Source organism: Zootoca vivipara, chromosome 11 (assembly GCF_963506605.1).
Source record: "Zootoca vivipara chromosome 11, rZooViv1.1, whole genome shotgun sequence".
NCBI lineage: Eukaryota > Metazoa > Chordata > Lepidosauria > Squamata > Lacertidae > Zootoca > Zootoca vivipara.
This window is the reverse complement of record NC_083286.1, coordinates 45,476,995-45,492,962: the sequence shown is the minus strand read 5'-3', so window position 1 is coordinate 45,492,962 and position 15,968 is coordinate 45,476,995. Positions and strand designations below refer to the sequence as shown.

Sequence of the window (15,968 nt, the reverse complement as noted above, 5' to 3'; positions counted from 1 at the left end):
CAAATTTCTACATAAATGTGCATGGGAGGTTCAAGCTGCAAGGCCTTGTTGACTAGAGTAGCTAGAGCACATTGCAGTTACACAGCAAGTACTGAATGAGAAAGGAAAGGAACAACCTGGGCTAGGACTTTGATTTTATGTTCATCCTCGATAATCACCTAATCCATCACAATTATTACTTTTAGCAATTGCCTTACAAGGTCCTCTAGAAAATCACAATTCATTAGCTCCTAAACTTGGTTGATACACATTATACAGTCTTAATGTCTACTATTCTGTTAGCACAGCACTGATTACAAAGTATTCCACTCTAGTACACGGGTCCAAATTAGGCAATGCCATTTATTTGGCCAATGCATTCTGAACAAGTGACACAGAACTTTGTCAGACAGACTAGAAAGCCAGTCAAAACAGTCAGCGACAAAACAGTACCAGTTCAAAGTTTACTATCAAGTCCAAAAATCAAACATAAGAAAGAGCAAACTACTGTTTTGAATATTTCTGTGCAATTTAGCAACAGTAAGAAGATCCAGTAACTGCTTGTTAACGCTGCTTGCAAATACATGCAGAACCTTTTGCAGAGTAGGTCAATAAGTCATTTTAGCAAGCAGTTGGAAAAGGTATCTGCACCTTATCTTTTTCAAGAACAGAACATTTGGACAAACAGCGGAGAGTATCTTCCTCTACATTGTCCCTGCAAATGAAGAGTGATCATCTGCTGTGTGGAAAGCTCTTCTTGTCAGATAGTAGGTGCCAACAGATCACAGCTACTTACTAATGCAAACAAATCTTTAATGTGCAATTGTGCAAGATTTATTCAGTTGAATCTGGTAAGCAGTCTGCCACCATTCCCTGAAGAAAATGGTTTGCCACAGTCACTTATGCTCTTGCAACCTCCAAGATCTATTCCTGTAGAGGTAGTGCTCTGAAACCGAGGTGCAAACAGATACAAAATTCTACCATCCAATTGCCTGCCGGAATCATGCAAAGAAGACACATTGCTCTCGTTAGCACATCACTTTTAAATATAGCTAACCTTGTGGTTGCCATGCAACTGAGAGTATTCCACTGTTTGGCTTAGAAGTCTGAACCGAAGCACATGGTTAGTCTCTGTCAAACAAACCATGACCCTGGGTTTGGACACATTAACCCAAGACATTGCTTAATTCTTGACAGCACAGGAGCAGCGGAGGAATGAAAAGGCAGCAATTTTTTCCCCCTATGAACACCAGCATGCTTTAAGCCATAGTTAAGCTTAATCATGGTTTAAATTTATGTATGAACCTGGCGATTATCACTTTGGTTCATATGCACTTTGACAGGGACGCGGGTGGCGCTGTGGTCTAAACCAATGAGCCTCTTGGACTTGCTGATTGGAAGGCAGGCAGTTCGAATCCCCGCGACAGGGTGAGCTCCCGTTGCTCAGTCCCAGCTCCTGCCAACCTGGCAGTTCGAAAGCACATCAAAGTGCAAGTACGTAGATAAATACGTAGATAAATCCCGCTCCAGCGGGAAGGTAAACGGCATTTCCGTGCGCTGCTCTGGTTTCGCCAGAAGCGGCTTAGTCATGCTGGCCGCATGACCCAGAAAAACTGTCTGCAGACAAATGCCGCCTCCCTTGGCCAGTAAAGCAAGATGAGCGCTGCAACACCAGAGTCGTCCACAACTGGACTTAACTGCCAGGGGTCCTTTACCTTTAGTACACTTTGACTAATTCAAGATCCTAGCTCCGATTACCTTCAGAGCATGAAATCAGCAGGGCCACTATATTTGAGGAAACGTTTTCCCCCCATATGAGCTTCAGGAGGAGCACTGCTCCAGGTATCATCCTAACGGGAGGTTAAATAAGGACCAGCCCAAGCCAACAAGCAGTACAGAAAGCTACCTTGACAGTCAAAATTCCAGAGGTAACATTTTATGAAAAGCTATCAAGGGACAACAAAACATCCTCTGATTAGCTTTATAGGAAGAGAATCTCTCCATGTTTCCACTTGAACACACCCTTGAGGAAGGAAGCAAATCACTCCACCCACAATTTGAAGAAAGAGGAATGTGATGCAACAAAGTTAATTTTTATCAAAATAAAGCGATGCCTGGGTTAACCCATCAGCTTGATGCACAACCAACCATGTTCTGGCTCTTGGGGTCATTTCTTGGGATCAGACTCCCACTCCTATGTTCCGGATCCCCTCCCTCACTTCCTGGTTCAGGAAAACTATAACTTCCAGCTCGCCTGGCTGAAAGCAGGAACCGGGAAGCAAGGGAGGGAACTGAAGCATGCAAGGATGGAGCGAAGGAGTCTGAAGTACAATCCTAAGGGCCAAATCATTGTCTAATTGTTACAAGTGGGTGATGAGGATGGAGACTTTCTGGCAACACCATCATTTTAGAATATGTTCCCAAAGAGAGTCTGCCAGACTACAAAACTATTAGGATTCTGAAGACAAACCAAATCCTCATTTATTCCAGCTAGTTTTAAATGTACAACTACCTACCTTGTCTTTATTATTTTAATGTGTGTACAGTAATTGTTTTATGATGCTAAGTTAATTACTGTGGTATCTGTGTTGTTTTATTCCTCCAAGTCATTTCTTTTGTGAAGCCCCTGAGACTTGCATCTAAGTAAACATGATTGGCTTGTAAGATCCAAGACCCCATTAGCAATATCTCCAATGGTGATTTTTAGAGGGATATTTTCTTTTGGCAAGAAGTAACAGAGAAACAAATTCCACCCTTGCCAGCTTTTAGTAAGAACACCATGAACTTGAGATTCCATGTACGGTATACACATCAATCACCTCGGCTTTTGTACTCATAACTAGGCTGTTCTTTTTAGAAAGAATTTAGACTGTTGATTACTGCTGCAAAGTTTTCCAGACAGAGCACAATTCTCTACCTGACCATATTTAACCAACACTCTTATTGTAACATATCACTTTCAGGACAGATCTCAGCAAAATCTGCTTATGGGGAATTGGGGGGGGGGCATGCAGCCCTGGACTGGTTGAAACTGGTTAGGGCAAGAACAAGGAACTTAGCCCTGGCTGCAAGCAGCAGGAGGGATTGCAAGGTGACAGTAACAGAAAAGAAGTCTGAAGTCTTAACAAAACTACACACTTTTGCTCCACATCAACTACTGTAATTTGGAAAAAACACAAACTGTCACTCCTGTGAGTCATCCAAGCCATAAATGCACATACCACTTCTTGGAAGTAAGTGATATGGGAGTCAGTTGGGCTTACTTCCGTCTAGAAAGTGCAGTGGATTGCAACTGCAAGGCTGGCTGCAACCCAGAAATCCAAATGAATTCAATGGGACCTTGTGTCCTGAGCGAGTAAGTTTGTTAAGGATCAGGTTGTCAGGAAAAAAAATCCCAACCTCTGGGAGCAGAGCCTCACTGAACTGACTGAGCTCTTACCTCAGAGTAAACATGCACAGGTTTGGGGCTGCCCTGCCGGGTTAAGCCTTGCAATCCTACACCCTCCCTTCCATAGAAGTGAACTTGCATCCGGATATCTTGCATTAGCAGAGCCATAAGATATGGGTTGCTGGGAAGTTTTGCAGGTAGATTTTTTTTTTTGCGGGGGGGGGGGGGAGGGAGTGTTTTCACAGCCAATCCTGATATTTAGCTGGAAGACCGAAAGGTGCAACCAGCCTACCTTCTTCCCTACCTCCCGCCCCCTAAAAAAAACGATCCCCGTTTTGCAAAACTTGGGGGGGTGCAAAGCTACCACTGATGCAACCCCTCCCCAGGTTACTAAGCAACGCCCCTCCCATCATCGCCTCTCCCACCCACCCCCGAAATTCTCCCCATTAGGAAAAGGCGCCAGCATTGCCCCTCAGAGCCTTTGGGGTGGAAAGGACACAACCCCTTTCCACCGCCACCCTAACCCCAAATGATCTGGGAACGGGGTCCATTCCGCTGCCGCCTCCGCCCTCCCTGCCCCGCGCTCACCCTTGACTTTGCCGAAGGTGCCCACGCCCAGCGTGTCCCCCAAGATGTAGTGCCCTATCTTCACCCGCCCGTGCTCATGTTTCTGTTTATCCGCCGCCGCCATCTTGCGCCGAGAGCCGAGCCTGCGCACAAGGGAGCGGGGGAGCGAGGCGGCCCGGTGCCCTCCCTCCTCGCCAATAGGAGGGGAGAGAGAGAGAGAGAGAGAGAGAGGAGCTCAGGCGAGGCTGTGCGGGCTGCGAAGGAGGTTCAACCACACAAGCGCCCGCCCGCCTCGAAAGCCTAGAAGCGAGACTGCGCGACTTCTTGCTTTTACCCCGCTTTTCGGAGACCAGGGGCGGGAGGCAGGTGGGGAGATATAGGCAGGCCTTGGGGGATCATTATTCCAAATAATCCCAGACTCTCTAAATGTCCCCATTTTCCAGGGACGTCCCCGATTTAGAAAAGCCGCCCCGGTTTCTGATAGGATCCCTGAACGTCCCGCTTTTCCTTGGGATGTCCCTATTTTCATTGGAGAAATGTTGGAGGAAATGTTGGAGATGTTATCCGTCTGATGGCAATCCTTTATAGGGAAGGGTTGTTGTTGTTTTTTGTAAAGTTTTATTATGTTTTTTTTATATATGTTGGATCTGCCCAGAGTGGCTGGGGCAACCCAGTAAGATGTGGTGGTGGGGATAAATAGTATAATTATCATTATGGAATGGGAAATCCCTATTATCATCGTTGAAATGTTGGAGGGTATGTAATTTCCTGTTTGGGAAATTGGGAAAGGACAGAAAGCCTTGCTTCTAGACCCTAGGACAGGCATCCCCAAACTCTGCCCTCAAGCTGTTTTGGGACTACAATTCCCATCATCCCTGACCGTTGTTCCTGTTAGTTAGGGATGATGGGAGTTGTAGTCCAAAAAATCTGGATGACCGAGTTTGGGGATCCCTGCCCTGGAGTGAGCCTGGTTGAGTTCAAGGGGACTTGTTTCAGAGGTAGATGCTGTTTGGATCCCAAGCCTTTTAATTAAGCTCAACAATTCGGTTCCTGGGCTATGAACCAACTTGAGTCCATGGCGGTGGGGAAAGGCATATAATTGCCTTCTGTCGTTTATGATCTACTTGAGATCCCTGGACTAGATGACCCTTGATATCCCTTCCAATTCTATGATAAATATATGTCTGCATATATATAGTCTGCTTCAGCACACACACAACTAAAAGACCACAATAAATCCACTCCTTTTGTGCAGCACGTTGCCCTATGGGACTCGCTCCCACAGAATATAGTGATGGCAGGGCTGGCCCAAAATATCTTGGCTCCCGAGTCAAACCGTAAAGTAATGTCCCTCTCCCACCCTGTGCCAGGGAAGAAGTGGGGAGTGAAGATCTACATCAGGACCAAGATCTACATTCCTTGGAGGCTGAATCTGCTGCCCCAGTGACTCCTGCTCCCCGAGGCAGTTCCCTTACCTTCCCTCATGGGTGGGTTCAGCGCCACCACCTTGCATGGCTTTCAAAGTGGATTAGGCCAGTGGTTCCCAACAGGTGGTCCGGGGACCCCCAGGGGTCCGCGAGCTATGCCAGAGGGGTCCGCAAGATGCTATTAGAATAAAAAATATATTAAATATATTTTGTATGATAACAGATTTTTTTGTTTTGGCCGCCTCCTGCATGAGCAGAGTCTAGCGCAAAACTAGAATTAGATAGAGGCAGTAGGTCTGCTGTATGCCGTTAGGTGGCGCTTTACAAACACTACTGTTTTGCAAATACAGGATGGGAGACACCTGGCTTGAGAGCAGTACATGTGAAAAGGATCTAGAAGTCTTGGTAGACCACAAACTTGACATGAGTCAACAGTGTGATGCAGCAGCTAAAAAAGCCAATGCAATTCTTTGTTGCATCAATAGGGGTATAGCATCTAGATCATGGGAAGTAATCTTATCCCTTTATTCTGCTCTGGTCAGACCTCACCTGGAGTACTGTGTCCAGTTCTGGGCACCACAGTTCAAGAAGGATACTGACAAGCTGGAACGTGTCCAGAAGAGGGCAACCAAAATGGAAATGGAAATGATGCCTTATGAGGAACGGCTTAGGGGGCTGGGTATGTTTAGGCTGGGGAAGAGAAGGTCAAGGGGTGATATGATAGCCATGTTCAAATATAGAAAAGGATGTCATATAGAGGAGGGAGAAAGGTTGTTTTCTGCTGCTCCAGAGAAGCGGACACGGAGCAATGGATTCAAACTACAAGAAAGAAGATTCCACCTCAACATTAAGAAGAACTTCCTGACAGTAAGAGCTGTTTGACAGTGGAATTTGCTGCCAAGGAGTGTGGTGGAATCTCCTTCTTTGGAGGTCTTTAAGCAGAGGCTTGACGGCCTGACAGCCATCTGTCAAGAATGCTTTGGTGGTGTTTCCTGCTTGGCAGGGGGGTTGGACTGGATGGCCCTTGTGGTCTCTTCCAACTCTAGGATTCTATGATTCTAGGTAAAGAGGCAGCGCATGCATTCTACTAACGCTCACCTCCCCAAGATGCTTTGCGCGCGTCGGCTTCATTTGCAGGTACCCTGTCTTCTCCATTCCCCTCCCTCCTCCCTGGCGTGCGCTGCCTCTTTGCAAAACAGTAGTGTTTGTAAACCAGAAACTTGGAGATAAGGCAATGAAAAAGATCCTTCCATTTGCAACCACATATCGGTGTGAGCAAGCATTTTCTTCCATGTGCTTCATGAAAAACAAATATAGGAATCGGCTCGACATGCAGTCGGATTTCAGAGTGAAAGTTTCAAGTTTGGAACCTAATATTTCAGAAATAATGGACTCAAAGGACAGATTTAACCCATCTCATTAAGAACTGAAAATTAAAACTAACTGTATACTGATGGAGTACTCTGTTGTAACTGTAAAAAACGTATAAATATAAAAAGACTCTTAATTTGGCTCTCACTTTTTAATTTTAGGATTAGGAATTAATGGGGGTCCTTGTCACAATAGCGGCTCGATGAGGGGTCCTCGATAAAATTTTGTTGGGAACCCCTGGATTAACCCCTGGTGGAAGGTTTCCAGACCCTGGAAACCTTCCACCAGACATTCAATGACTTTCACCCCACCATCAACCTAACAATGAACCAATCTATGCAAGAAATACATTTTTTGGACACTACTATAAAAATACAGGATGGACGTATAGACACCACCTTATACAGAAAACCAACTGACCGACAAACATATCTACATGCTTCTAGCTACCATCCCAAACATACCAAACAATCCATCGTATACAGCCAGGCCTTACGTTACAACCGCATCTGTTCCAACTCTACAGACAGAGAATCTCACCTAAGAGATCTACAGCAAACCTTTTTAGAACTAAAATATCCACCTGATGAAGTTAAACAACAGATCAACAGAGCCAGACAGATACCTAGAGAGAACCTGCTGCAAGACAGACCCAAAAAAGAAAATAACAGAACACCACTAGTCATCACATACAGCTCCCAAGCTAAAACAGTACAACGCATCATCAGAGATCTACAGCCTCTCCTGGACAATGACCGCTCCCTTTCTCAAGCTCTGGGAGGAAGACCTTTCATTGCCTACAGACAGCCACCCAATCTTAAACAACTCCTCACCCACAATAATACAACCACCAGACTTAACATGGACACTGGTACCAGAGCCTGCAATAAACCCAGATGCCAACTTTGCTGCCACATACACCCAGACAACACCATTACTGGCCCCAACAACATCCAACATACCATCTCAGGACTATTTAATTGCTCATCCTCTAACATTGTGTATGCCATCAAATGCCAACAGTGCCCTTCAGCTCTCTATATTGGACAAACAGGCCAAACCCTACGCCAAAGGATAAATGGACATAAATCTGACATCAGGAACCAGAAGACAGAAAAACCAGTAGGAGAACACTTCAATCTCCCAGGACATTCTATACAAGATCTCAAAGTAGCTGTCTTACTACAAAAGAATTTCAGAAATAGACTGGAAAGAGAAGTTGCTGAATTGCAACTTATCACCAAGCTCAAAACCATGGAGGGACCTGGTTTGAACAGAGATATCGGGTTCTTATCTCATTATACATGATAAGCGATCTTCAGCCATCTCAACCCTTGCTTTTTCATGCAAAACCATTTGCAGTCGTTTGCGGTCATCAACAGCTATCAGTCAGTCAATCACCCATTTCCACCAGCCTTCTGAGTGATCCCCCCTCCCCATCCCCACCCCTCCCCACCCCTTCTCTACATAAGTGCCTGGAAACTTCCATTTCACTGTATCTGAAGAAGTGTGCATGCACACGAAAGCTCATACCAAAATAAAAACTTAGTTGGTCTTTAAGGTGCTACTGAAGGAATTTTTTTATTTCCCTGGATTAGGCAGATTCATGGTGAATAAGGCTGCCCACTGGCTCCTAACCATTCTGGACGTGCTCTGCCCCCACTGTCATCGAGTGAGGTGAGCTGGAGGCCTGGGTGGTAGTGTCTGCTCCAATATTGTGGAATTCCCTCCCAAGAGAGGTTAGACTGGATCCCTCCTTGTTATCCTCTTTAGACAGGTGGTGTTGACCACTGGTTCAAACATGTTCAAACTTTTCCTGGCAGATAGGAAAATATTTACCCATCTCATTTTTGCAGGCCATGCCAAGATTAAAATACAGGGCAGTAATCAGTTTTAAAGTTACTAAATGTACTCCAGAATAGCTCAAACACAGACACACACAGAAGAGATTCTCTCTTCAGAAATGAACTTGGCCAAGGGCCAGATCAAGGGAGGCGCAATAGGCGGAAGAAAGGCTGACTCACAGTTCTCCTTCTCTTCCATTATAAAAACACACCCACTATTTCACACAGAGAGGCTGGAAGCCCTCCAAGGTTACTCAAAAATATGTTGCCTTGTATTAAAAGGTAGATGTTTCAAGTGTGCGTGCATAGGATTGCAGCATTAATATGCCAAACGTGCATTAGCGCAGTACTCCGCACTGCAACAAGAGATAACATTCTCTGGAAAGAACTATCAAATCACAGGGTCTGGCAAATCACAGGCTACGATTTACCCATGCCTATAACAAAATAGCAGCCACCTCATCAAATTCAACTCATGAAATCGAAGTATTTACTCCAGTTCTGGCAGTAGTCCTCCTTCGTAAAGGTGCAAGGGATGGAACTAGGAATGTGGATTCAAGACATATGTAACTAGAATGTACAAAGGTGCCGGGTATTGAGACAACCCATGGCCTTACCTAGATCTGTGCATCTTCACAATCTAGCAGACACTCTCTAAGTTCATAGGATGGGCTTCCCAGCCTTTTGGTCTGTGCATACATCTAGAATTTCTTAAAAAGTTTCTGCGGTGTGGGACATGACTACTGACAAAATAACTGCTGCAGTGGTATGTGGTGAAGGCACATAGTGAATCACAAAATACTGGGAGTATCCCAATAACAAGTGCACACACCTCCATTGAGCTGCATGCAGGTGGTGGGAGATTGTCTCTGCGAAAATGGCTGCTGGATGGGACCCTCTGCATCCGATTTACAACTCCACTGAAAAGAATGCATTTGCTGCTGAACTGTGGTCTCTCCTCCCAATTATGCTCAAACTCATCTTTTACACGCCTAAGCATTAACTGGAGCATCAATCAGACCATTGGTTGACAGAGATCAGTACTGCCTGCACTGACTAGCAGCAGCTTTCCAGGCTTTCGGACTAGAACCATATGTGTCCTGTGTGCAAAACATGCAGACTCCCTCTGAGCTATGGCAGAATTTGATCCCAGATGGCATACGTTACAGAGCAGATCTCACCAAGGCCCTACTCCACTGTGTCTACCAATGACCAGACACTGTCAGATCTTATACCAACAAATGATCTAGAACAGGCATCCCCAACCTGCGGCCCTCCAGATGTTTTGGCCTACAACTCCCATGATCCCTAGCTAACATGACCAGTGGTTGGGGAAGATGGGAATTGTAGTCCAAAACATCTGGAGGGCTGAAGTTGGGGGATGCCTGATCTAGGTCATCCATAATTACGGAGAAATATGCATTTTGCTACTTTTCTTTAAGTGTTGCTTTTAAGCTCTACAGTCCAGTTGTTGAATGTGCAAAGTCCCAGTTATGCTGAAATTTTTAAAAAGTTGTTCTTGAAGCTATCAAAAATCTGGTTCTGTACATTAGAGAATATAGCATTTCTTGTTTATATAGTGCTTAGTATTAACTACAGCAATACTGGCTCAGAGCAACCTGCCCTGCAAACCTAATTTTTTTGCCCAAAGCTATGTTGTGCTATATTGGGTTTGTGTGTTGGAGACCAATACAGTGGTACCTTGGGTTACGAACGTGATCCGTTCCGGGTCGCAGTTCGTAACCCGAAAAGGGCCCGAACCGCTGCTTTGCGCATGCGCAAAGGCGCACGGCGCTTTTGCGCACGCGGTGAAAATACTTCCGGGTTTGCGAAGTTCGTAACCCGGGTTGTTCGTAACCCGAGGTACGACTGTATGGAGATAGCAAAGAAGTCAATGCTCGTTTGCCCATGTGCCTCCAAACTTTGGCCATGTAATACTATCATACATAGCACAATCCTTACTTTATTGGACCTTTCCCCTTACAATGGACAACTGTATATTAAATGCATATACAGGTGATATCCAGTGTTAGTCATACTTGTAGTAGAATCTCTGACACTCAAGTATTTTGATTTCAAAGGGTCTACGCCGCCACAGCAAGGATACCCAACACTGAGTATCTCATAATATGCCTTATTTTAATTCACCATATACTGGCAACTCAGCAGTATAAAGGGCACATGCCCTCTGGCAAATTCAACATTTGAATTGTAATAAATACTTGTACAGGCTAAAATGTATGATGGTTTAGGTCAAGACTACAAGGCAACTCCACCTGTATTAAACCAAAATGAAGCTGTTCCTAGTATCGTTTTACTAGTGAACTTGCAGAGGAATGTCTCAATAAATTTCAGGTGTGAAAGCCCCTACTTGATGTGCCAATTTCAAACCTCAGGCAAGACCTCGGTAGATATAATCATAAGTAAAGTGAAACCTGACATGGCTATTTTGAAGGTAAGCCCAAAATGATGAGATGTTTGTCAAATCAAGTCCTTCCCCTTTGCAACAATAAAGCAATGCTTGTAGTAAAGACCAACAAAGCAAAGTGATAAAACAAGTGCTCAAGGAAACAAGAACCTTAGTAAATATTTGCATTTTTTTCCTATGCAGTTTGGAGTTTTTGTTTACTCGAAACTCTGTGGTTAATGCTAACCACATTAAAGTACAGTGGTACCTCGGGTTACAAATGCTTCAGGTTACAAACTCCGCTAAACCAGAAATAGTACCTCAGGTTAAGAACTTTGCTTCAGGATGAGAACAGAAATTGTGCTCTGGTGGTGCGGCGGCAGCAGGAGGCCCCATTAGCTAAAGTGGTGCTTCAGGTTAAGAACAGTTTCAGGTTAAGAACGGACCTCCGGAAGGTATTACTGTAAGTTCTTAACCAGAGGTACCACTGTACAGTTGCGATCTTCTTTATGCAGTATTGCACTTCAGAACATTCCTGGAACAATTTCATTTTGGTGCAGTATTGGGACTGCTTGGGAGCAGGTGGAGAATTATACAAAGTAACTTTAAGGATTACAGCCTAAATTACAATCTTCTATATGTGAATATACAAAGCTAGTTGTGGACACTCCAATAAAACCTATTCTTTATGTTATAAATTTCTGGAGCAAGTTTTCTCACGACACATCTTCAACATATCCAACTGTACCATACCACCAAAATGAAGCTTCACACAACCAGTACTAAGGTTTTGGGTGTTTTTTTTTGGAAAAAAAAAGTTTTGTATATTTGAACATGAGATTTTATATATTTATCTCATCAAATTTCAGATTAATTCCATCAGGAACTATCTGAACAACCAAGCTTGAACAAAGGTCTCAATGTGGAAGAGGAGGTACTGAGGAACATGTAAAGATGACAAGCGTTCTTCGCAGTTCAGGCCATTTATTTTAAAAAGACATTTGAGTCCTTAAGATGAGCTGGATGCTGCAACAGCAGCTCTCTTGGGCTTTGGCGCTGTTCCTTCACGGAATCCATTCCTGTGTATACAAGATGAAGTGGAGTTAGTGATTACTACAATTGTTCTAGAGTGCACGTATCCATTTAACTGATTTTAGTGTTCTTTTTCATCAGCTTATCTCAGTTAAAAAATGAAATCACTTATGAACTCAGATGTTCAGACTTTTGTTTTTTGTAAGCATCATAGATAAGCTGCAAAAATGAACAAACACTTCTCAACATGTTGAACATTTTAAAGTGTGCTTTAATGTCCCCCCCCCCCCGAGAGGTAGCTGTGTTTGTTGCAACACAGACCAGTCTTAAAGACTAACCAATTTATTATGTCATAAATCTTCATGGACTAGCATCACTTTGTCAGATGAGTAACTTTAATCCTCAGTTTATATACTGCATGTGTGTTTGTGGGTTAGCAGTAAGATTATATATATTATATATTGCATGTGTGTTTGTGGGTTAGCAGTAAGATTAAAAAACCCTGGTAGTGTTTTCAACAGTATAGTGGACTTCAAGATGCACTGCTGGAAACATATCAGCCATTGGGGCTGCTATTTGTTTAGAATACACTGCCAGGTTATGACTATTTACACTGCAATCCCACTAAGGAGAAAGTCTCACTGACTTCAGTGACGCTTAATCTCATTTAAGAGATATAATTGCTTTATTACCTATTAATGTTGCAATGGACATGACTAACAAGCACATTAATCTAGTTAGCTAGAACTCATTATTTATTAATATTTATACCTTGCCTAGTAAAAAAAAACCCACCATGGTAGCTTACAGCATATATTCATATGGATCTTGCATTAAATAACCCACATTGCATTCCAGAACACATTATCTGTAATAGCAAGGATACACTACTGTACCTGAATCTGCGGTAGACCTTTTTCAGATGCCTCATACGGCCAGTTCCGGTAGTATTGCGTCTCTTGGCCTTAGCACTCCAGTTATCTAAAATACAAAAAAGTAGATTGTGTGATGCATTACAATCAAGAAGCAAGTTTATTTGATCTGCAGATCAGCTTCCCTCCATGGTTTTCCTGCCCATTTTGATGCTCACAGATAAGGCATAGTGATTGGCCCAATGTCAACCAGTGAAACACATGGCTTGAGTAAGGATTCAAACCTTGTTGACTTCAATAAAGTCCCTACACTTTAACCACTCTACCTACCCTGGCTCTCTTTGAAAAGGCCAAGGGTGGAAAATATGAATAGCAATCTCAGAAAATGTGAACAAATTGTGTTCCCCACATATGTTAAAACTGTTAAACACATACACACATACAGTTTACTAGTGTGCTCAAGCTAGTACCGGTAGCCTGAATTTCTACACTGAAATTGCTTCTATCAAAGCAAAAAAAGGATGGCACAACCTGTTACTCCTTCCTCAGCCCAGTCACTTGCCTGCATGAAACCTCCGATTGCCCAAGCAGTCCTTAAATCCAAAGCTACACTGTTTTTCTCAGGCAAAATATTTTCACAATAAACTACGGTATGTATTTGCATTTATATGGTGCAACACCATGGATCTCAAAGCAGCAAGGTATTACGGAACCAGTCATGTTAAAGTCAGATATGTTCCTGCATTTGGGAAGTTCTGCACTTACACTTCCTCTTGCGCTTAGCAGGATATCCACATTTTCCGCATGTGGACTTCTGGAGATGATAGGCCTTGGACCCACATCGACGGCACAAGGTGTGCGTCTTATTGCGACGCTTTCCAAAGGAGGATGTTCCCTTTGTCTAAAACGTAAATGGAAATGTTTATGCAAATGCTACGATTATAATAATATGCAGTGTTATATTATTAGAATAAACAGATGCAGAACAATCTTAATCCTACACTTTGATAAAGCATTAACGAGCAACAAGCGTTTTATAGAAAAACCAAGTGTACTTTGCATACATAGTATAAGGACAAAAGTTATTGGGTTGGTACAGCATATTAAGAGTGTGAACTACAAAATATTCAACTCCCATCTCTGCTATGCCATTCACTTTGCAGTTTCAGAAAAGTAAAATTTCCCTCAGTCTTTGCCCCAGCAAGACAGAAACAATGCTGGCCCACTGTTGGGATTACTAGGATCTTTTTGAATGTTTCCTTGAAATGCACTATATACATGCTCATCATCCCATACCAGCACAGCACAGCTGTGATGACTGGGGGAAATAGGAGTTGCAGTCGGACAAATTAGGAGGACACCAGATTGGTGAAGGCTTAACCATACAAAGGACGTGAAATATTATGGTGGGTTTACAGGCACTGTCAATTTTCTGTGTTTTCCAAGCACTACCTTATTATTAAATGAAAGGCATGCTTTTCATACAAAACGACAATGCATTTCAAATTTTAAATGCAGTTCAAACCCCTCTAAGAACTAGGGGTGCCAGCCTCCCTCAGAAGGTGCCCAAAGCCCCTTACCTTCTTGTTTTTTAATTCACCTTTCCATTGCTATGGTTGTGCTTGATTCAGCCGATATACTAACAAAACCCAATAAAATATTACAGCGATGCAAACCCCAAGGCCTCTGTCCCATTGAAACTGAGGTTTTAATCTGAGTATGCATGGGTAGGATCCGGCTGTAAAGCATTTCTGGACATTCACAAAGTTCACTGAGGCACCCTTAGGCATTTTAATACCAACTGGTATAGTGGCCAAAGCATCAGTATTAGGGGACCCATACATACGCACACCTAAGCTATCCAACATAATGTATGCAATATATATATATTTTAAAAAACACCCAAGAGCTTTCATTTTTTTTACAGTACACGAGCATTCTGCATCCTTCTCAGCCCAGTATCACCTTTCACTCCAGAAATCAGAGCAAACACACACGCCTAACATGCCAGTATACTTGCAACCCATGAACTTTACAGGCACACGTTTGGTCACTCTCATCCCCCGCCTTAAAGCAACGCTAGAAACAAGACAACGGGCCGTGGCTCGAGCTGCGAGGTGACCCGAGCCAGGCCTGGGCCTCTGCACGGCTTCCCCCTCTAACCTCCGCCCCACCAACCCGTGGCGTTGCAGAGACAGACGAAGCCCGCTGGTAGGCCCAACCGGGCCTCCTTGTAGCAGCTCCCCGCGCTCTCTTCGCGCTATGGAACTCGAGGCTCCGGCGGCTGAGCGACCGCAACGCCTGAGGGACGGGGCAGAAATACACGGCTCCCGGTCCTTAGCAGTTTCCAGGTAAACGCTTCCCTACGCGGCCTCGGCCGCAGGGCCCTCAACGGCGACGGATGGCAAAGGATTCTCCGCCGCCCCCAAACTCGCACTCACCATCTTCCTTCAGCCGCCACAACGAAAGAGAGCTAGCTCCACCCCGACTTCCGCAATATCCTCGCCGCGGCTTCCGGCGAAGAAAGCGCAACCGCTGAATAGGCTCCCTTGAATAAGCATGCAGAGGGGGAGCGGAAGGGGGAAAGGGTGACACGAGGAAAGGGCTAGGGACCGGGGAAGTGACGTCAGTGGGGGCGGGGTCTCGGCCTCCCTTGCAAATAGTAACTTACAGTATATATAACTTACAGTAACTACGCTGCAACCCCTGGATGCGGCAGCAGACATAGAGTTGCAAATTCAATTTTTGGGGGGAGGGGATCCAAATGCAAACGGCCCAGACGCTTAGAAATTCTGCCGTGAATTTTAATGGGTCACAGTTTTCGATAACTTTTTTGTACGTTTTTAAACTATTGTAATTTTTTAAATTGATTTTATTGTTTGGTCTTAACTGTTTTGAGGGGTGTGGTTTTTCTCTCTCACCCCACCCAGCAGTGTATAAATTTTATGAAATAAATGGACCACCTGCAAAACTCTTGCACAGAACGTCTTGCAGCACTACCCTGTGCGTGTTTACCACTCTGCTGTTTTCAGTAAGGCTTACTCTCAGGGAAGCATGTGAAGACGGCAACCCACAGATCAC

At 44.2% G+C, this 15,968-nt stretch overlaps 1 protein-coding gene and 1 non-coding gene across 2 annotated transcripts; both read right to left on the bottom strand.

The window, feature by feature from the left end:
* Nucleotides 1–11,947: 11,947 nt before the first annotated feature.
* On the bottom strand, nt 11,948–15,478 carry RPL37 (ribosomal protein L37). The gene is made up of 4 exons (XM_035100784.2): nt 15,329–15,478; nt 13,653–13,788; nt 12,912–12,996; nt 11,948–12,062 (listed from the first exon to the last, which is right to left on the bottom strand). Exons 1-4 carry the CDS (start codon nt 15,329–15,331, stop codon nt 11,993–11,995), a joined length of 294 nt encoding a protein of 97 aa, XP_034956675.1. The 5' UTR covers nt 15,332–15,478; the 3' UTR covers nt 11,948–11,992.
* On the bottom strand, nt 12,155–12,236 carry LOC118077374 (small nucleolar RNA SNORD72). Its single transcript, XR_004691630.1, has one exon. It is a non-coding gene; the product is annotated as a small nucleolar RNA SNORD72 (small nucleolar RNA).
* Nucleotides 15,479–15,968: the final 490 nt, after the last annotated feature.